At 53.9% G+C, this 20671-nt stretch overlaps 1 protein-coding gene across 5 annotated transcripts in view; it reads left to right on the top strand.

The window, feature by feature from the left end:
• The window catches only part of GAK (cyclin G associated kinase), a 66730-nt gene extending 46444 nt beyond the window's left edge, over positions 1–20286 (top strand). For 3 of the 5 annotated variants that reach the window (XM_063107579.1, XM_063107577.1, XM_063107581.1), the window contains 10 exons: positions 5705–5898; positions 6903–7049; positions 7991–8440; positions 8831–9001; positions 10281–10403; positions 11682–11798; positions 16995–17219; positions 17548–17696; positions 18344–18520; positions 18635–20286. In XM_063107579.1, the coding sequence (XP_062963649.1) occupies positions 5705–5898; positions 6903–7049; positions 7991–8440; positions 8831–9001; positions 10281–10403; positions 11682–11798; positions 16995–17219; positions 17548–17696; positions 18344–18520; positions 18635–18736 (1855 nt within the window). In that variant the 3' untranslated portion in view covers positions 18737–20286. The remainder of the gene's footprint in view (positions 1–5704; positions 5899–6902; positions 7050–7990; positions 8441–8830; positions 9002–10280; positions 10404–11681; positions 11799–16994; positions 17220–17547; positions 17697–18343; positions 18521–18634) is intronic. The other 2 variants (XM_063107580.1, XM_063107578.1) reach the window with 2 other exon arrangements.
• Positions 20287–20671: the final 385 nt, after the last annotated feature.

The raw sequence follows: 20671 nt of genomic DNA, 5'->3' as shown, positions 1-20671 counted from the left end.
TGTGTATATTAAAAAGAAGAAAGATTGAAAGTCAGTGACCTGAGCTCGTGTCTCAGGAAGTTAGAGGAAAAAAATCAAATTAAACCCAAAGAAAGTGGGTGGAAAAAAATAGCCAAAGGTGAGAGCAGAATTCAATTAAATGGAAAGAAAGCACAGGAGAAATCAACAAAGCCAGAAGGTGGTTTTTTAATTCTCCAAAAAAAATAACGAGCCCTTAACAAATCTGGTCAAGAAACAGGAGACAAAACTCAAGTTCCCAACTAGAAATGGACAGGAGGACCCTGCAGACCCTGTAGACTGTGAAGATGGTGAGAGCATGTGAGGAGGACATCATGCCCTTACTCTTGACATTTTGGGTGAAGTGGACAAGTTCTCTGAAAAACAGCAATATCTCAAGATGGCCATATGAACATACACTAAGTTGGAATATCTATTATAAAATGTGTCTGTAATTTAAAACCCTCCCACAAAGACAAGCTCCATGTTCATATTGCTGCATTAATAAAACTTCCAGACATTTGAGGAAGAGACTGCACTAGTTTTGTAGACTCTCCCAGAGAATATGAAAAGGAACAGCACTTAGCTGTCGTGAAGCCAGCATGACCTTATAAAGGCCACCTGATAAGAACAGCAGAGAAGGGAACGTGGCAGGCCAGCATCTCACGAAAACAGGTGTAGAAACTCTAAACGGTGCATCAGCCAGGAGGACCTGGTGTTAAGCAACAAGGGTAGACGCTCTTGAGCACAACTGGTTTGTTTCAGCAGTGCGAGGTGGTCTTAACACTTGGAAATCAGTCACATTCACAGAATGGAGGTGAGAGCACGTGATCATCTTTCCATTGATAAAGCCTCCGATGAGGGAACTTTCTCGTTCTGATGAGGAGAACACACAGCCCTAAGCCCCAGCATAGTTGACAGTGAAGTATTTGAACATTTTCCCCAGGTTTGCAAACAGAACAAGGAAAGCAAGGCCAAAGAGAGGAGGAAAGGGCTGAAGGAGGGAAAAGGAAGGCACCCTGGCCGCCTTGTCTCGCAGTCACATGGCGGCTCACAGCAGAGCATCAGAGAGCTTGCACCCCTGTGGGGAACATAAGAAGTCGGTGAAATTGCTAAATAAGAATTTAACATGCAGCTATGGATTCTATCTCTATGTACCAGTGACAAAACGAACTAAAAAACAATGCCACTTACAGTAACTCAGAAAGCATCAAGTACCTAGGAATAGATCTTACAGAAGACACGTAAAACCTTTATTCTGAAAACTACGAAGACTTGCTGAGAGAAAATTAATCCCAAAACGTAAACAGTAGAAACATACCGTGTTCATGGATTGGAAGACTCAATATTACTAGGATGTTGTGCAGAGTTGGATAGTATCCTCCCAAAATTCATGTCTTTCCTGGAACCTCAGGATATGCCCTTATATGGAAATAGGGACATTACAGACACACATAATCAAGATGAGGTCATGCAAGTGAGCCCTAATTAAGTGACACTGTCCTTGTAAGGAGAGAACATGCAGAGAAGCCACATGAAGACAGAGGCAGAGACTGGAGCAAGGCAGCCAGCCGCCGAGGACTGCCTGGAACCCCCAGAGCTGGAAGAGGCAGGAAGGACCCTCCCTGGAGCCTTTGGAGGGGGCACGGCCCTGAAAACACCTTTACTTCTGACTTCTGGTCTCTAGAACTATGAGGCACTTGGTCTGTGGTGCTGTTACAGCAGCCCCAGGATGTGGTAGAGATGTTAGTGGTATCTAGCTCCAGTGCGACCCCAGTCGGAGCCTAGCAGGGGTGTGTCGTGTGGGTTCCGCAAGCTGCTTGCGAAGGGCCTTGGGCGGTCAGACAGCTTGAAGAAGAACACTGTTGGAGGACTGACCCTGTCAGGGATGGAGAGCAGCTCTGCAGCCCTCAGTGTTGTGTGCAGGGTGTCAGCAGTCCATGTGGACAGCTCCTTGGGGCCTAATGTGGGAGCACTGATCCCGTTCATGGGCCCCACACTCATGACTGAGTCACCTCCCAAAGGACCTATTTCCTAATACTGGCATCTTGGGGTTTAGATTTTAGCGAATGAGTTTCAGAGGTACACAAACAGACCGCAGGAGTCAACAAATGGAGCCAGAGAACAGCGGGGCCCGAGACTGACCCTCACACGTTGTGTATTTACAGCAAAGGAGCCGCCTCAATGCAGTGCGGGTGGGCCGAGCCTGCTGTGCTCTGAGTGTCCCCACAGTTTTTGTGCTGGAAGCTTGATCCTGGGGCAGCAGTGCTGAGAGGTGGGCCTGACGGCAGGAGCTTGGGTCAGGGGGCTCCCCCTCGTGAAGGGATAAGTGTGGGTGACAGAGGGGTCTGAGGCTGCACGCTCCATCTCCTGGAGCTCTCGCTTGCGTGCTGTTTCACCCTTCCTCCTCCGCCGTGGGACACCGTGACTCGGAGGCCCTCTCCAGAGGGGGCCCCTCGATCCTGGACTTCCAGCCTCCAGAACTGTGAAGAAGTAAACATCTGTTCTTTATGAACTGCCTGTGTGTGGTGTCCTGTTACAGCAGCACAAAACAGATGAAGACAGGCTTTGACCTTTCTCACAAGGTGCATGAGACCAAGATATAGTTCGTAGAAAAGAATATAGAATGTCTTTATAACCTTCAGTTAGGCAGAAACTTCCTAAACAGAGGGACTAACCATAAAAGAAAATAATTTATGTTTCCTTAAAACTAGAACATTTATCATCACACGCCATTAAGAGGCTGAAAAGGGATCAGTGGTTGGGAGAAGCTGTTCACAGCACACATATCAGACAGGAGACCCACGTCCAGAACGTGCAAAGAACCTAAGTGGAAGAGAGAAGGATGGGCCATTGAAAACGGGCCCCTGGCTGGGCACCTCCCCAGTGAGTGTGTGCAGGGTCTCCTCGCTGGCGGCAGGTGTCGGGGGTGCCACTGCGGGCCCCGACCTGCACGGCTGAGGTGGAGGTTGGCGAGGGTGTGGGAGGGTGGACCTGTCCCCAGGAGAAACGTGCTCAGAACCAGCACAAGGCTCCTGAGAGTGTCCGTCAACAGAGGGTAGACATGTGTCATGATGCCTCCTCACAGTCATGCACGATGGTGAAAAAACACGACTGAGCACAGGACACGGGCCGCGTTGTCTGGTCCCATCCATCATCTCCAACTTTGCTGCAGCGCACTTGTGCCACTATAGAGGGACAGCCGAGACTGGCCACTTACGCAGAACAGAGCCTAGCTGCCCATAGATCTAGAGGTGCAGGCAAGGTCAGGACGCCAGTGTCCAGCCTGCAGCAGCATTCTTGCTGGGTTCTCGTGGCAGAAGGTGCGAGGGCAGTGGAACCAGTCCACTTCCGCCACCCCTTCTTAGCCTCTCTCCAGTGGCATCAATCCGTTCATGAGGGGAGCTCGCGTGGCCTGCTCACCTCCCAGAGGCCCAGCTCCCAGCACTGCTGTGGCACGACTAAGTGTCCAGCATGTGGACTTTGGGGGACCTGCTGACATAAGAGCAGCTTTGTTGAGGTATGCACTTAGACTTGTGTATTACCATGTACACCTCCAAAAACAGATGGAGAAAGCCTGCACCTGCTCCGTGGGTAGGGTCGGTTGCAGAGGCGGCTGGACCAGGGCAGCATGAGAGAAGAGCTTGGAGTGTTGGTGGCCAGACACTCATGTGAGCCTGAGCTGGCTCATCCTCAGTGGCTGGACACATGGCAGGGCAGGCCCAAAGTGTCCTGGACAGGGTGAGGGTCCCAGGCAGTTTCAGTGCAGGGGGCTGCATTCAGTGTTGTCCTTTACTAGCCAGGCATGTCCAAAGCCCTCTTGATGCCCTGTGGATCCTGAGCACGCTGGGGCCCGTCCTGTGGGGCCCTCCCGTAGGGCCCGTGGCTGCGTCTCCCTGCAGTGCAGGGTCCCTGGGGGCTGCCACCCCGCTCACAGACCTCATTGTTCCCTCACCGCCTGGTGCGGGGGCAGGCCCAGGGCCAGCTGGGTAGGGAGGACAGGAGCAAGCCATGCCCAGAGCTGCCCACGCCCATCTGTCCCCAGGAGCTGAGCCTGCCAAGCTTGTGTGGCTCCTGTGTGGTGTCTGCTGCCCGCCCCGCTGTCCACTGTGTTGCTGGCAGGTCAGAGCTTTCCTCTGCTGTGGCTGCCATTTCATGGTGGGCACCCTTGCTGGCCACTGGACTCCTTCCCGGTGCCTGCTGACCTCGTCACAGACACTGTGGTCCCTGCCTCTGTGTATTAGCTGCTCCCATGTGGCCAAGCACTTCTCCGCATGGCCTGACTGGACCAGTGGACCCAGGGGTGGAAGGAAGTCCACACTGGTCTCAACTTCTGCCACTGCCACCTCCGCCTGGAGCCTGAGAGGGGCGTGGCAAGGGTGCTGCCTCCTGTGTGAGGCTGAGGTGGCTTGTGCTGCTGGCAGCCACTGGCAAGGAGTGGGGATGCCTGTCCCCTCTGGGCAGAGCCCTCCTCACCCACACAGGCCGCTCGGCTCTGTTCCCTTCCCTCGTGCAGAGGTGATTACATTTGTGGGGCAGGAAGGGGTGAACCTAGGGGTCTTTGTACCTCAGAGTCAAGTGCGCTTGACAGTTTGTTTTGTAAAGTCCAGAGAAATCAGAATTAAACTCAGCCATAGGTTTGTCCCCCTAAACCACCCACCTGTCACCTTGGCCTTCCCCAGCTTCGCGTTGGTGCTTTGAGCAGTCGTACTCTGAAGCAGACTCCGGCAGAGGGGCCTGCACCCTGGGTCTCCCAAGAGCCAGCCGCCAGTTCTTTGTGTTTGTTTTCTGTTGTTTTCAGTACATATAAGACCTGAGTGTGAGGCATAGAATGGATGAGGCAGACAGTGGGAGTTGCTGCTGGCTGCAGAACCAGGGTTGTCGTGTTGTCCCTGGTGACTCGGGAAATGTGCAAAATGTACCGTAGTTCCCTAGGGAGATGTGGGGCCACAACATTAGGATGGTTTGGTGAGATGCCCTGAGGTTGCTCCTGTCCTGCTGTGCCTTGGGCAGCTGCCCCATATGGAGTCTGAGACCCCGAAATGTCCTCCTCTCGCTCCCTGCCTTTCTCTGCTTCCCACAGCCGAGCAGGGGCAGGCTCCCTGAGCCACAGCTACATCTTTCTGGGGTCTTGTTCCCAATCCCTGGCAGCCAGATTCCAGGAGAGTAGTTGGGGATTTTTGCCAGGGTAGGCATCATCATTTTTATGGAAAAATGCATTTGAGATGCCAGAGCACCCAACCTGAGCCAGCTGGGCAGCCGTGGCACATGTGTAGTTGGGGGTGAGGCTGGCACCTGCCTTGGAACCCCTTGTGTGGGGGTGGGGTGGGGGACCCAGCCGCCTGCATGTGGGAGCTGTCTCATGTGCTCTGGTCACTTTTTGACCTCTTGTGGACTTGTGGGAAACATTGGGGCCCAGCCCAGTGCTCTTCTGAGGTTAACGCTGTCGGGAAAGTCCCTTCCCTAACATCAGAGGAGATGGTGAAATGATTCTCTGAAGGGGCTGTGACCCGCAGGGTGCTCCAGACCCCTCTGGACATCATGCGTTCGTGCCCTGCGGGCTCCTGGGACCCTGGCTGGGCGTTGGCTTACACGGCCACAGGTTTGGCAGGGGCGGGGACCCACTCTCCACACTTTCTCAGTGAAGCTTTCAGTGGCTTGTAAAGCACTCCGCAGCCTTCCTGACTGGGGCGCCTCGACACTGTAGGTATGACCTGGATGCCTGCGACATTCAGGAGAAGTATCCGGATCTGTTCCAAGTGAACCTGGAGGTGGAGGTGGAGCCTAGGGACAGGCCAAGCCAGGAGGCCCTGCCATGGGAGAGCGCCAACATGCGGGGACTAAACCCCAAGATCCTGTTTTCCAGCCGGGAGGAGCAGCAGGACATTCTGTCTAAATTTGGTAAGATTCACAGGTGAAGTGACGAGATTCCTGCTTTCCATATGCACTTGCAGGCAACCCAGTTCTGATGATTCACTGTGGTGAGAGACCCTGCAGGAGCTGAGTTCTGCATAGGGGTGGGGCAGCGTCCCCTGGCTCTGTCCTCGTGCCACCTGCACCCAGTGCGGTGCTCAGGCTGTGAGCTGGAGGAAGTCTGATAATGGCACTAGCCACAACACGGGGGAAGGGAGGAAAGCGTCATTTCCCATCTGTTTACGGTTTGTGCGGCCATGGCGGGTTCTCAGAGCCACGCCCCATACGTGAGCTGCCCTCATCCCGCCCACAGGCACAGCATCCTGGCCCCAGCATGTCCCTCCCCTTGTCTTAAGTGGGAAAGAGACAGCACTCAGTGCCCTGGACGTGGCAGTGATTTGCTGTGCGAGTGCGTCCTAGCCCTGGCCTCTGGTTTATGGGGTCCACATGGGGCTGGGGCTGCTGTCCACCTGGAGGACTTTGCCTGCAGGGTCGGGTTTCAAGGCTTGCTGCCTTGGGTGTCTCCTGTTGTCTCCTGTCTGGACACATGTCCATTCTAGATGTGGCCTCGAAGTTGTGAGAGCCTTGTCTCAGGACCTGCTAAGCGTGGTCTTCTCACTTCAGAGCAGCTGCGGGAGAAGCCGTGCAGGGAGCACAGTGGCCACAGGGATGTGCGAGTGTTTCCTGGCCACGTCTCATATTTCTTTGTGGTTCTGGTTTGTGATTTTTACATTTTCTTGTCTGAGGACAGTTAAGTATCTCTTAAAGGGGTGTGGGCATGTGCACCTGTGTGCATGTGTGCTGTGCACACGCGTGTGACCCAGACAGCAGTGGCAGCGTGCCCACAGTCATCCCTTGCCATTCTTGTGTCACTGGTGTGGTTTCCCAGCAGTTTGGCATCAGGGCGTTTGTGGGCATATGCCCACCCCTGTGCACGTCCCAGTTCCGGGCCTGGCTGTGGCAGGTGTCTGATGCGCCCCCTCCTCCTGCAGGGAAGCCGGAGCTCCCCAGGCAGCCTGGCTCCACGGCTCAGTATGATGCCGAGGCGGGGGCCCTGGAGGCTGAACCTACAGAGTCGGATTCTCCTCAGAGCAGCAGCACAGACACCAACCACTTCCTGCACACGCTGGACTGGCAGGGTAGGCGGCAGGGCTGGCCCCAGACCCTCCAACCCTTGCAGGGGGTCCAGAGTGCCATGTGGACTGGGGCCTGCTGGTCACTGTGGGCTGCTTGCTGCAGATCAGGCCGGTCTAGCCCCCACACCAGTTGCGGGTTTGGAGGCATCTGGAGGGTGGGCATAGGACGAGCTAGGGCTCCCTCAGATTAGGCTGCAGATCCCACTCTCCAGCCTGCATTATAATGGCTCACACACAATAATAGCTTTTGTATTTTTTAAAAGGTTGGGAAAAAAGGAACATGCCCACAAACCCTAAAACACCAACCCTGTTCCTCTTTTGAGGTCTTTTCTGGCTGAGACCTCCCCCAGATGGTTTGGGGGTGTGGGTTTAGGGAAGCTGGTCACACAGGCCCTGCGGAGTCATGGAGTTACATCCCCACCAGGGCCGGGGGGGCCCCGTCCTGTGCTTTCCACTGTTCAGGCACCCGCCCGGTGTTGTCACCCTGACCTCTCACCTTCTGTTCCTGTGAGGCTGTTCCTCCCAGAGCGCATGCTCTCCCATCTGTCCTGCTGCCCCTTGCCAGGTGTTCCTTCCCAGATGTGCACTGTATCTGAGAGACGGAACTCGGAGAGCCACCTGACGGGCGTGTGCATGTGGCACCCAGGACAGCCCAGCAGACCCTGCTTGGGGAGTAGGGGGGTAAAGAAAAGCCTTGGAAACCCCAGAAGTGTCATTGTCAGCGGTTGTGACGTGGCACTGGGCCCTTGGGCAGGAGAGCACCAAGGCGGTCTGGGCCGTGCGTATCTGCCTTGTGCCCCAGGCCCTGGAGTGGCCGCTGGGGTGCGCATCGGGACCCTGGGCTGCCCCTGTGACCCGCTGAGTCCGCACCTGGCACCTGCTCATGTCTCCCAGCCATGTGAGCATGTGGCTCCACCAACTGTGGTTTGGTTTTCTTTTTGCAGAGGAGAAAGAGTCAGGGACCGGTGCAGAAGACCCCTCTTCTCAGGAGAGTCACTCCGTCCTTGTTGAAGACAGAGATGACAGCGAAGTGTCTGAGGCAGAAGAGTCACTCTTCCCGAGTGAGAGCCAGGAGCCGAGGGCTGGAGAGTGCCAGCTGGGCCCAGCAGCACAGGCAGGGCAGCAGGAGCCTGAGACACAGGAGCAGGAGGAGGACGGTGTTGACCTCCTGGGGCTGCATGTGGAGGCAGGCCCGGGGCTGATTGCCCCCTCTCAGGCCCCTGGGGCCCCCTCCAGCAACGCCGACCTGCTCAACCGCCTTCTGGGGCCCCCTGAGGCTGCTCCAGAAGAGCCCCCAGACGATCTGCTGGGAGGCGAGACCCCACTGCTCCTGGCAAGCCCAGCTGCCCCCCTGGGCATGTGCAGCACTCCGAGAACAGGGCTGCCCACCACCGGTACGCACAAAGGAACGATGAGGCTTAGTCATTCTTGTACTAGGAGCCGGAGGTGCCGTCACCCTCTTAGGAGTGCTTGCGGGGAGGGGGACATGTCTTTGCCCCACGGCCACCCCCCTGAAGGAGCAGCCTCGGGTAGGGCTGCTTCCCATCATGCTCCTGAGTTGTGGGGTGTCGGAAGGCCCCTCTTCCCCCATCCCCTCAGGCAAGCGCCGTCCTCATGTCCAGGCTGACAGCCTCGCGGTTTCCTGAAGGGCCACTTTGTGCTCTTGGTTTGGTCAGCTGAGGAGGTTTCCTCTGTGGATGACTTGTCCGACTCCTTTTCCTCCTGAGATGGGTTGGTGCTCCAGCCCTAGAATTCTCACCCTGGTGCCACCTGTCTTTCTGCAGCCGACCCATTTGACCCCTTCCTGCTGTCCTCTGATGCCAACAGCCAGCCCTGCTCCAAGCCTGATGTCTTTGGCAAGTTCCTCAATTCAGACTCCTCAGCTGCCCCGCCTGCCTTCCCATCCACCCACAGTGCTCCGCCCCCGCCCTGCAGCACCGACTTCCTGCACCTGGGTAAGTGTGTCCACCTGGGGCAGGCCTGTAAGCCGTGGGTTGCAGCGGGGGGGCCGTGGGTTGCAGCGGGGGGGCCGTGGGAATCTCTGCTTCACATGGCTCCTCCTTTGGGACTGTGGCTTAAAGTTGGAAGTGGAGCCAAAGGTCTCGGGTGGTGGACGAAGCTCACCTGTGGTCTTGAGCTCCCAGGGAGCCAGGCAAGGGCCCCCACCTCTCGGTGCCCTTCCAGGTGGCCCAGGGCTGGTCGAGGGTCCTACAGGGTACCCACAAGGTCAGGACAGATGCTGTTGCCCATTCTTGCGTCTCTCCCAAACAGCCCCAGATGTGGAGCAAGCCTGGGTCCCCACAGTGCCCCAGTGGTTCTTGGGCCCTTCAGCAGGTGATTCTCTATCCCCACACCATGGCAAGGCCTTCTCTGGGCCCCTGGACTGCAGCTGTGAGCAGGGATGGCCACTTTCACCCAGAAGGGATCATGGGGACAGAGGGTGAGGGGGATAGAGGAGTTGGACAGATGGGTCAGAGGGACAGAGGGATCAGAGATACAGAGGATCAGGGGGATAGGTCAGATGGGTCAGAGGTAGAAGGTCAGGGGGGCAGAGGGGTTAGAGGTACAGAGAGTCGGAGGGTCAGGGGTCAAGGGATAGTGCAGCAGGAGAGTGTCCAAGGCTGGTGTACCTGTGTCGGGAAGGCTGGGCCACATGTGGCCCCTCAGAGGCTGGTGGGGCCAGTAGAGGTGAGGGGCCGGGCTGCCCCTCCAGCCTGGTCCTCAGGGAAGGAGCTTGGGTTCTTTTTCCTGAGCAGGGAGCAGCGTGGTCCAGGATGGGCTGTGGGGTATGCCTGTGGGTGGGGTCCTCCAGAGCTGTGCAGCATGGCGGGCACCAGGACAGATGGATCTTGCCACATACCCTGGGGTGGGTTTGGTGGGTTTTAGGAAAGGTGGGAAGGTGTGTTCTGGGGGCACCAGCGGCTGTGGCAGGAGAGGAGGAGGACTCTGAAGACCCTCTCAGATGAGGGAGGTGCAGACGCTGGCTCTTGTTGCCTGCTGTCCCCTCAGCCAGTCAGTGCAGTGACCTCATGATGCATCCTTTGGGTCAGTCAGAAGGAGTGGGTAGGGTGTCGGCCACTGGGGGCATCTGGCATTGCCCGCTCCCAGGGCTCTGTGCTCAGCAGACTTGTCTGCTGCTCCCACGGAGAGGAAGACAGGGAAGATGGGGACCCACATGGACAAGGTGTACTGCCCCACACCAAATCATGCTTTTTTCTGGCACCTCCTTCCCAGGGGACTTGCCAGTAGAGCCCGGCAAGATGACGGCCTCCTCCAGCCACCCGGATCTGCTAGGAGGATGGGACGCCTGGGCTGAGGCTACAGCTCCTGGGCCGGCCCCCACGCCAGCCACAGATGGTACAACTGCAGGCCTCTCTGAGGGTCTTGGTGCCTCTTTCTATGATACACATAATGTGACTGGATCTCCTCCCCCTAGAAAAGGAAGGAAGGACTGGGGCGTGCTGGGTGTGACACTGGCTCCCGCACACCTGGTCAGCCTTGAGGTTGCTCGTGGCGGCTGCAGGGTTCTCGCTCGCTCACTGGTGGGAGCATGCAGACGAGGTGTGTGTGTGCCATGTGTCCTCCTGAGCAGGGCAGTGCCTGCCCTCCACGCCACTCAGTGTCCTCTTCTCCTATAGGTCATCCATGTTTTGTAGCATGATCTTGTACCTCACGTACTGTTTATTGCCCAGTTCTTTTACCCATAACATACCTCAGCATACTCTGTGTCCCATGGCTTTTTTGCACTTCTGAAGGACTCTTGTGAAAGACTGAGGCTGTCTCCTGTGTGTCTGAGCCACAGCCAGCCTCACCATTGCATGGAGTGGTTCACGTCTGAAAATACCTGTCCTTTTTGTGAGTGCACGAGTCTGTCCTGCTGGGACATTTCTGGTAGTGACTGAATTTCTTGTCCCACACAGTTGTATTTGCAAAGGCTTTGATGCATGTCCCATCTACTTACGTCTTACTAATTTATTTGCCCAGGTGCAATTCCTATCTTTAGTTTCTCACCAAAGTTGGATAACTTTAAAAATATTTTGTCAGTTTGATAAGCCATCAGTGCTTTTAATTTCATTTCTCCTTACAAATTAGGTTGACTGTTATTTTGTATGTTTGGGTTTTTTGTACTTCTTTTGAGAATGATTTCATGTTCTTTATTCTTTTTTATTGATTTATGAGAGCTCTTTATTTATGAATGGCTTTTGTTTTTAATGACTGCATAATACTTCATCAATTAGCTTATAATAATTTACTTAACTATTTCATAACTTTATTAGAATATTCTCAAATTTACACTGTCAAGAATATCATGAAGAACTTTGACATTTTAGATAGATTCCAGGAAGTGGTATTACAAAATCAGAATAATATGAACACTTTTTGGGTCTTGATAGGAATTGTTATTTCCATGAGGAGTCATGTGGGCACTGGAGGCAGCTGTGCCATGAGCATGTGATTCTCTCAGGGCTGGCGTGTTGTGTGTGCCCTTTCTTGTGTCTTGTCAAAGCTGTGCAGATGCTGGCTGTGGGCTGAGAGAGGCCCGTTGGATTGTAAGGAAGGAGGAGCAGAGGCTCCTGGAGGTGTGTGTATTATTTCAAGTGGTGATTTTTCTAATGCCCTGTGCCCTTTCTCCAGGCCCCCTCTTCACTCCTGGAGGTCAGCCAGCCCCTCCTGGCCCCCAGGCCAGCCGGACTAAGGCTCAGAGCCTGGACCCATTTGCCGACCTTGGTGACCTTAGCTCCACCTTCCAAGGTAAGTGCCCAGTGTGTGGAAGGTGTCATGTTTCCTTGCAGGAGGTTTATTCTTGTTTGCCCCACTCTGAGCTGCCTGAGGTGAGGTCTCTGCCTCTGTTCACCGAGACCCTGAGTCCAGAGCACAGCAGCTCTGGGGACGTGTGTCTGCTCCCATTCAGGTATTTGTTAACTGGCTAGCTAAAACCAGGAGCTGCAGAAACTGGCCAGCATTGTGTTGTGTGGGCTGTCAGGGCAGTGCAGGGGCTCTGTGTGGGAGGGGTGTGGCTGGGCTTTGGCCCCAGGACACCATAGGCCTCGAATCTCCCGGAGCTGATCCGATGCCTTGTGGTCTCTTGTTGCTTTGCCTCCCACAGATTTGTCACCCCTTTTCCCCTGGGTGACAGAGCTGCCAAAGATTACTCAAAGCCCATCTCTTCTGAGCAGTGAGAAGCCCCAAAAAGGGGTTAATCTCCTGGAAACCTCAAGAGTGAGGCATTCCTTCCATTTGGGAAATTAACCAGGAAGAGAACATAGGTGGGGTTTTTGCTAAGTACAGTTTAACAAGTTTAACAGTAGAAGCTGGTAACCTTCAGTAAGACAGGCAAGGTGACCTTCCATAATGCAGTTTGCAACAAAAGCTTGATTTTAGCGAACATTCTCTTCTTAACAGCAATTTCCCAGTATCTTTACATATCAATCAGTAACCTGTCTGTCCTTGAGCCAGCAACCTTGCTGTGTTACAATTCTTTATCTTACGACAGAAACTTCATAGCCTGGGCAAAATTTCCTGTCCTTTGCAAGGTCAATATTTGAAACTGCAAGACTTGGAAAACCAGGCCCTGTGAAGTACATTTGCTTTATGCCTACTGCACAGTCTCTCGGGTTCACTTCTGAGCTGTTTCCCAGGGTCCCTGCAGCTCCCCTGCCTGTATCTCCTTGTCCAGTAGCTTCTGAGAAAAGCATGGGGGGTGATGATTATCTGAAGGTGTCTCTTGTCTGCTCTCGTCCCTTGACTGTCGGGCGTGGAATTCCCAGCTGGACTTAACACCTCTTTGGGATGCTTGTTGTAGCTGGTGCTGATCGGACCGTCTGGGTGTGTTGTAGCGGCTGCTCTCCCTGCAGCCCCCGCACTGGGCCTCTGACTTTCCTCAGCCCTATGAAAATTTCTTGGCTTGTCTCTTTAATTTCTTTCCTTTCCTCTCCCTAATTATCCTGTGCTCCTGAGACATGCATGTTGGATCTCCTGGGCTGGCTTCTATTTCCTGTCTCTTCTCTCCTTTATCATCTCCTGTTCACCTTTGTACTTGGGGAGGTGGGATTGAAGTTCATTCTGTTACCATGTTATTAAGTCCCAAGAGTCTTTTTATTCTTTGAGTACTCTTAATTTTTAAAATAGTTTTCTGGGTTATTTTTAAGGTTGCGGTGTCTTTCTGAGGACATCCACGGAAGTTTTTGTCTGTTGTTTTTGTCTTTTCTTTCCTGGGTGGTCTCTCTCGTGTTGTCTGAGAGCAGGGTGGGCTGCAGGGAGAGCAGCCTGTGTTTGCTTGGGGGCCCTGAGTCCTCCTGGGCTGCCAGGTCGCCTGTTCTTAGGCTAGAGCCCTAGCCCTCAGCTTGCTTGGTGGGTGGCCTGAGATCCTCTGTGATACCCTCTTGGAAAACAGAGCAACCCTGAACAGAGCACAGTTGATGCAGCTGAGAAGTGGACCCGCATCATGGTTGGAGATGTTGAAACTCCGCTGTCCACATTGATATGAAACCAGACGGGGAGTCAGTGGGGACGTGGCAGAGAACAGGTGCTCCCCGAGCACAATGGAATCGGTAGCAGCAAGATGACAGACAGATCTCCTCACTTGGAAACAAAACAGCACTTTGTACATGACACATGGGCAGGAGAGGAAGTCTCAAGGGGAGTAAGACGGTACATGGACTCAGATGAGAATGGAAACACATCAGACCAACACCTGGGCCCACAGCTAAGGCAATGCCGCGGGGACGTTCATAACATGAAATACTTACTCTAGAGGAGATGGAATGCCTCATGAGTAACATGAGCTCTCACCTCAAGAAACTTGGAAAGGAGGAGCAAAATAACCCTAAAGCCGACAGAAGGAAGGAAGTAATGAAGCGCTGCAGTCAGTGAAGTGGGAAAGAAAGAGAAAGTCAATGAAACAAAAATAAAATTGACAAACCTCTGCTGAGACTGACAAAGTAAAGGAAGGTAACACGAGTTACCAGTGTCAGGACTGATACAGGCAACATCATACAGAACCTGTAGGCCTTGAGAGGACGGTAAGGGAGTACAGGTGGCTGTGCACATATAAGTGACAACTTACACGAAATGGACAAACTCCTCAAAACCAGTCACTACCAAATGCACCCAATAGAAGTGGACAATGCAAATAGTTCTAAAACTATAAAGAAAATGAATTCTAATTAAAAGCCTCCCCAAAAGGAACCCTCAGACCCAGATGGGTTCATTGGAGAAGTTTACCAAATGCTTAAAGAGTACCGATTCCACACAATTTCTTCCAGGAGCTGGAAGAGAAGAAACACTTTCCAATGGATTTTATAAAGCTTGTGTTAATACTCTGATGCCAAAAATCAGACAACAGCAGTTTAAAAAAGGAAGACTGCAAGCCAGTATTCCTCGTGAATGTAGACACAGAAACCCTCAACAAAATATTAGCAACGTCCATCAATATATAAAAGAGCTGTACACCATGACCAGCTAGAGTTTATTCTAGGAATGCAGTGCTGGTTCAGCATTCCACAGTCAGCCAGCAGATCTACCTCATTAACCAGCCAAGGAAGAAAACTCATGTGATCATATCGATGGTGCAGAAAAAGCATTTGACAGAATTCAGTGCTTTTTTATGGTAACACTTTTGGCAAACTGATAAAAAGAGGAGACTGTTGTCCATTAAGCATTCAGCTGCCATACTTAATGTTCCCCTGAAGTCAGGAACAAGGCAGGAAGGTCCTCTCTCTGCTCGTAGTAAGTCCCAGCAACCACCATTAGGCTGGAAAAGGAAGTAGAAGTTATACATCCTGCAAAAGAAAAAATAAAAGTGTTCCTGTTTGCAGGTGACATGATTGTGTAGGAAAACTCAAGGAATCTACCAAAATCTTTTAGAACTGAGAATTCGGTAAGGTCTCAGAATACAAGATAAACACAAAAATCTATTGCAATTTCTGTTTACTAGCAACTGCACAAGGAAACCAAAATTAAAAACAATACAATTTATAGTCACTTAAAAAAGGAAACATTTAAGTGTAAATCTAACAAAACATGTACAGGACTTGTATAGTGAAACTACAAAACTGAACATGATGACAAAAATGAGAGGTCTGAGAGACATGCCACGTTCACAGATCGGAAGATCGAGCCTGGTAGAGATATCTGTTCTCCCTGTACTGATCTGTAGGGTTAACACAACCCCCACCAAAATCCCAGCAAGGATTTTCGTAGATACAGACAAAGCTTATTGTAAAATTTATTTGGAAAGGCAAATGAACTAGAACAGTAAAATTTTTTGTAAGGAATAACGAGGGAGAAATTAAATAAGCATTAAGGCTTACTCTGTAGCCACAGAAATCAAGATAGTGTGGTGATGGCAGAGGGACAAATACACAGATCAGTGCAGCAGAAAAGATAACCCAGAAGTAAACCCATACAAGAAAGACCAGCTGATTTTCAGCAGGGGCGCAAAAACTATTTGACAAATGGTGCTAGAGCGATTGGACTTCCGTAGGCAACAAATGAGCCTTGACCTAAGCCTCACCCCTCACACAGCAGCTCAAAGTTGATTGTAAAACATAGATGAGTTCAGACATGTCACCTGAGCCACTGTACATAGGAGGAAAAAATTGATAAATTGGACTTTGCCAGAACTCTGTGAAAGACTGAGCTACTGATTGGGAGAAAATACTTTCAAACCACATAATTGACAAAGTACTCATATCTAGAATATGTAAATATGATAAAAAACAAACAGAAAAGCAGTCTGATTAGAAAGTGGGTGAGAGACAGGAAGGGACATTCCAGCAAAGGTGACACCTGGAAAGCTGATAAGCACACGGAAAGACGTTCAGCGTCACTCGATGTCCGAAAATGCAAGTGAAAACCTCCATGGGACATCACCCCATCAGGATGCTAAGGAGAAAATGGTGCAGCACCAGATGCTGATGAGAACTTGGAGAAATGATTTCTCACATGTTGCTGGTGGGAACGTGAAATGGGACGGCCACGTGGAGAGCAGTTGACCATTTTTTGCAAAACTAAACACGTGACTGCCACACGACCCTGGACATTGATCCCAGAGAAATGACTCGTGTTTGCACAAAAATCCATAGACAAGTGTTCAAAGAAGCTTTGTTTGTAATCACCAAACACTGAATCAGCCCTGATGTCCTTCAGCAGGTGAACAGTCAAACGTGAATGGTCGAACACGCAGGCAGCCCCTCCACACCGTGAGGTGCCCCTTGGCAATAAAAAGGTGCGGGCTGTGGGTGCCACATGGCTCAGATGGACGTCGTACTGAAGGTAGAGCCAGCTGCAAAGTTGCCCGCTGGTGCATCTCTAGAGTGTCCTTGAAATGACAGACCATAGAGGGACGGAGCAGTGTCTCGACTGTCCTGGCACTTGCGGGAATCTACACATGGTGAGACTGCACAGGCCTGCACACGTGTGTCTGGACAGGCTGTATCGGTGGGGTCACCTCTGGGGGTGCCCATGATGGTGCTGGGGTCTCGCAGTACTGGTATTGCTTCCTGTGGTTCTCGCTCTTCCGAAGTAGAAAGTTAAAGAATGTGCCCTACACTTGCGGGGCTTTGAGGGGCGGTGCCCCACACCACCCGTAGCAGTGGCCCTCCAGGCTGCTCTTCAGACGAGGACACTGGTGCCCAGACCCTGACCAAGCTGGGCTGAGGTGGCCAGACGGTGTGAGTGGGGTGTGTCCTGCGGCAGTTTCCCTGACCTGAATGCAGAGTGCTCTCATGGTGCAGCGTGGGCCCGTGCCGCCCAGCACTGAGATACGCACGCATTAGGTGGAGCCCGCGATGCGGGACTGCATCGAGGGGTGGATAGTTCATTCTGTGAACACAGATCTCCCCACAGCTGTGCTGTCTTAGGTCCCAGAAGTGGCATCAGCCAGTGCTGGAGTGGCCTCCGTGTGACGCACAGACCCCGAGTATCCTGTCCTTTCTCTCTCCCCAGGCTCGCCTGCTGGGCTGCTTCCTGGGAGCTTCGTTCCCAAGATGGGGCCCCCTCCCAAGGGCAGTGGCTCCTGGCAGACCAGTCGGCTGCCGGCCCAGGGCACCTCGTGGTCTCCCCAGGCCAAGCTGCTGCCCAAGGCCTGTGCACAGCCAAAGCCTAACTATGTGGCAAACTTCAGCGTGATTGGGGGGCGAGAGGAGCGGGGGGTCCGCACCCCCAGCTTTGGTAAGTCCTCCCTCTTCCTCTCCACTGTGGGTTTGCCCCGAAGTCCTGCTCTGTGCTCTCCTCAGAGCCTGGTCCTGGGTGGCACGGTTCAGGCAGCCAGGTCTGTCTTCCCTGTCGGGGCTTTGCTGGGCAGAATGAAGGGGCTTCAGACGAGTCTGCTGGGGTCTCCTCTGAGCCCGCTCGCCCCATGTCAGCCTCTCAGCCTGGTCTAGCAAGTGGCATTTGGGGCCTAAAGACAGTGGCCCCGTCCCCCGGGGGAGCAGATGGAAGTGCACAAAGGGAGAGTCGGGGCCTGCGCATCTTTATAAAAAGTTTCTGTTCTTTGCAGCTCAAAAGCCGAAAGTCTCAGAGAACGACTTTGAAGATCTGTTGTCCAACCAGGGCTTCTCCTCCAAGTCTGACAAGAAGGGGCCAAGGACCATCGCAGAGATGAGGAAGCAAGACCTGGCCAAGGACACAGACCCACTTAAGCTCAAGGTGCGGCATCCCCGGCTCCTGCGGGGGTCCCAGGTTAAGGTTACACCCAAAGGCCTCGAGTTGGGGCCCCTGTGGCAGGGGCCTGTCATGGCAGGTGGACCCAGCAGACCTCAGGGTCAGCTTTGGCCTGAGGCCTGTGTGGGGTGCCTCCTGGTTTGCCACAAAGGCTCAGTGTGATGGTGGATCACCTGTCCTGGGATCCTCCAGGGTTGGTGACAGCAGTCCTGGGTGGTGAGAGGTGGAGGACTGGGTCTGGGGCCCAGGACTTCTGCAGAACCAGTGGTGGTCAAGCGGCTTCCAATGCAGCCCTGTGCTTTCCTGAGAGGGATGGGCAGGGAGGTCCCAGGACTGTGCGTGCCCCAGAGATCCTCCATGGTCTGGACACACACCAGCTGCTACAGGGGGTGATTGCCCTTGGGAAGCCATGGGATGGCCAGGAGCCCAGGTCTGGGATGTCCTGCTGGGGCTCAAACTGCTGCCCACCCCTCCCAGTAGCTACAACACCCAGTACTTCTCTACTGTGTGCCTCCATTTCCCCCATGCAGCAGGGGAGGGTGTGTGGGAGGTGTTCTGTCCTGTTCTGCTGAGAGCTCCAGGACCTGCCTGCAGCAGAGCCGCGGCTCAGTGTGCTCCTGTGCCTCCTGCAGCTCCTGGACTGGGTTGAGGGCAAGGAGAGGAACATCCGCGCACTGCTGTCCACACTGCACACGGTGCTGTGGGACGGGGAGAGCCGCTGGACGCCCGTGGGCATGGCCGACCTGGTGACGCCGAGCCAGGTGAAGAAACAGTACCGCCGCGCTGTGCTGGCCGTACACCCTGACAAGGTGAGGGCAGGTCGTGGGTCAGCCGCTGCCCTGCAGGCGGGTGTGTCACGTTGGGTGCTCTTGCGGAGCTGGTGGGTGGGCAGTGTCGGCTCTCATGCGCCCTGCCATCCACAGGCCACAGGGCAGCCGTACGAGCAGCATGCCAAGATGATCTTCATGGAGCTCAACGACGCTTGGTCAGAGTTTGAGAACCAGGGCTCCCGGCCCCTCTTCTGAGGCCCGCGACGGCTGCTGCTACACATGTGGCTCACGGAGCTGAGGGCTGCTGGGCCTGACTGCGAGGCCTGTCCTGCAGCAGGTGCGCAATGGGCGGCTGTATCGGTCGTCACCCACTCCTGCTGTCCCTCCATCAACTGGGATGGCGTCATTTCATTGATGAGAAGAGAAAGCATTCCAAAGCCTCCGATTCTTGTCTTGTTTTCCTCCTTCTTGTCCCGAAGGAGGTGTTGATTCACGCTCCTCCTGTGGTTGCCACAGCTTGTGATTCATTCTGGTGTTTGGTGACCTTCGCCTCCTGAGAGCCTCTGCTCTTGGTTGACTGTGCCGCTCGGCCATCCTTTCTCCGGATCTGAAGGAGTCGTGCACATCTCCCGTTGTAATCAGTCTGATGATCGTCTGTACATAATTAAACTATTTTCTGATGGCTGCTGAGTGTCCAGCGTGGGTGCAGCTCCCTACTGGGCGCTCTGTAACACGTTTCTTCTCAGGCTCCCCACCCGTTGCTGGATTGTTGGATCTTGACTCTGATCTGGAACTGGGGGTGTGGCCAGCTTGGCCGTGGCCTTCACCAGCCAGAGGGGGCGTGGCTGGGATGTCAGATACTGCACAAGGAAGATTCCGATGACAGACTGAAAGGGAGATATGGAGCTGGGGCTTTGACTCTCCTGCCAGGCCTCATCCCAGCTTCCTTGGAGGGCCTGGTTATATCACTGGTGGGACCCTGGAGGGGCCGGCCTGCCTATCTCTGGGAAAGCTGCTGATCTCTGCACCCGAGCACGTGCCAGAGCTTCTCTGGGGGCCATCATGTTGCTGCCTGGGTGCTTGCTGTGCTGGCCATGTCTGGGCCTCTAGGGCAACCCCCACCAGTGGCCTGTGTGTGCAGTCACAAGCAGGAGAGCCATAGTGTGTGGGCAAGAGCAGAGGCTTTGGGTCTGGGGGCACCAGGCACACTTGTGGTCATTGTGTGTGGTAGGGAAGATGCCGTGGAATGGATGCCTGGAGGCTGCTGCTGTGGGGCTGGGCATCTGTGGTCACAGCATAGCCTAGGAAGTGGGGACACTGAGCTCTAGCCCCTGCCTTCACCCTGCTCTGCCCCGCCAGCTGGACTGCCCTGGGTCCCTGCGTCCAAGCAGGGTGGGGCAGGGCCTTTAGATTTGATCATTCAGGGAATTTAAAACAAAAACTAGATTTCTTTAAAGGCCTGCTGGGCAAGTGCCTGGCTGCTCAGGCATGTTGGGCGAAGATGGTACTGCTGAGGCTTCAGAGGTGAGCCCATCCATGAATGGTGCCAAGTTGAAGACGTGACAGTGATTGTGGGACTTGGTGTTTTGGTCAGAAATGACTTTCTAAGTTTCGTTTGGATCTGTGACCTGCCGCAACCCTGGCCTGAGCACTTGTCCTGGTGACCACAGGTTCTCAGACCAGGGCAGCACTGTGGCCCTTGAGAGGCTCTGGGGGGCCTTTTCTTTATCCAGAATGTGAGTTGTTGAATCAAACGTCACACAAAGCAGGATTCAGTGAGTAGTTCTCACGTGTCTGTGGTCGAGTGGGCAGGGTGGGTGGGCAATAGAAACACCTGTGTGTGTGTAGAACCCAGTACAGAGGACCTGTAGTCTGTTGAGGTCTCATGAGCACATGTCCTCAAGTAAAGCTTTTGCCTAGGAAGTGTCTTGGGGGTGATGAGTTAAAAACTCTGACCTGAGGCCTCAGATCTACCTTCCACATTAGCCTCCAAAGGGCACTGTAGCCCTGTGGCTTCAGGCCTGTGGCCTCCCCCTGCGGTCACTCCTGGGGAGCCTGGGGGCCAGGGGCACACACCAGTGGGCTGCAGCATGTGGGAAGTGGTGGGCCTGCGTGGGGGTCTTTGGGAGGGGGCAGCAGGAGAGTAGGATGGGCCTGTCTGGGGAAGCTGGAGCAGTTGGGTTGGGTGGT

Source organism: Cynocephalus volans, chromosome 9, assembly GCF_027409185.1.
Source record: "Cynocephalus volans isolate mCynVol1 chromosome 9, mCynVol1.pri, whole genome shotgun sequence".
NCBI classification, from domain to species: domain Eukaryota; kingdom Metazoa; phylum Chordata; class Mammalia; order Dermoptera; family Cynocephalidae; genus Cynocephalus; species Cynocephalus volans.
This window is presented reverse-complemented; position numbering and strand designations above follow the sequence as displayed.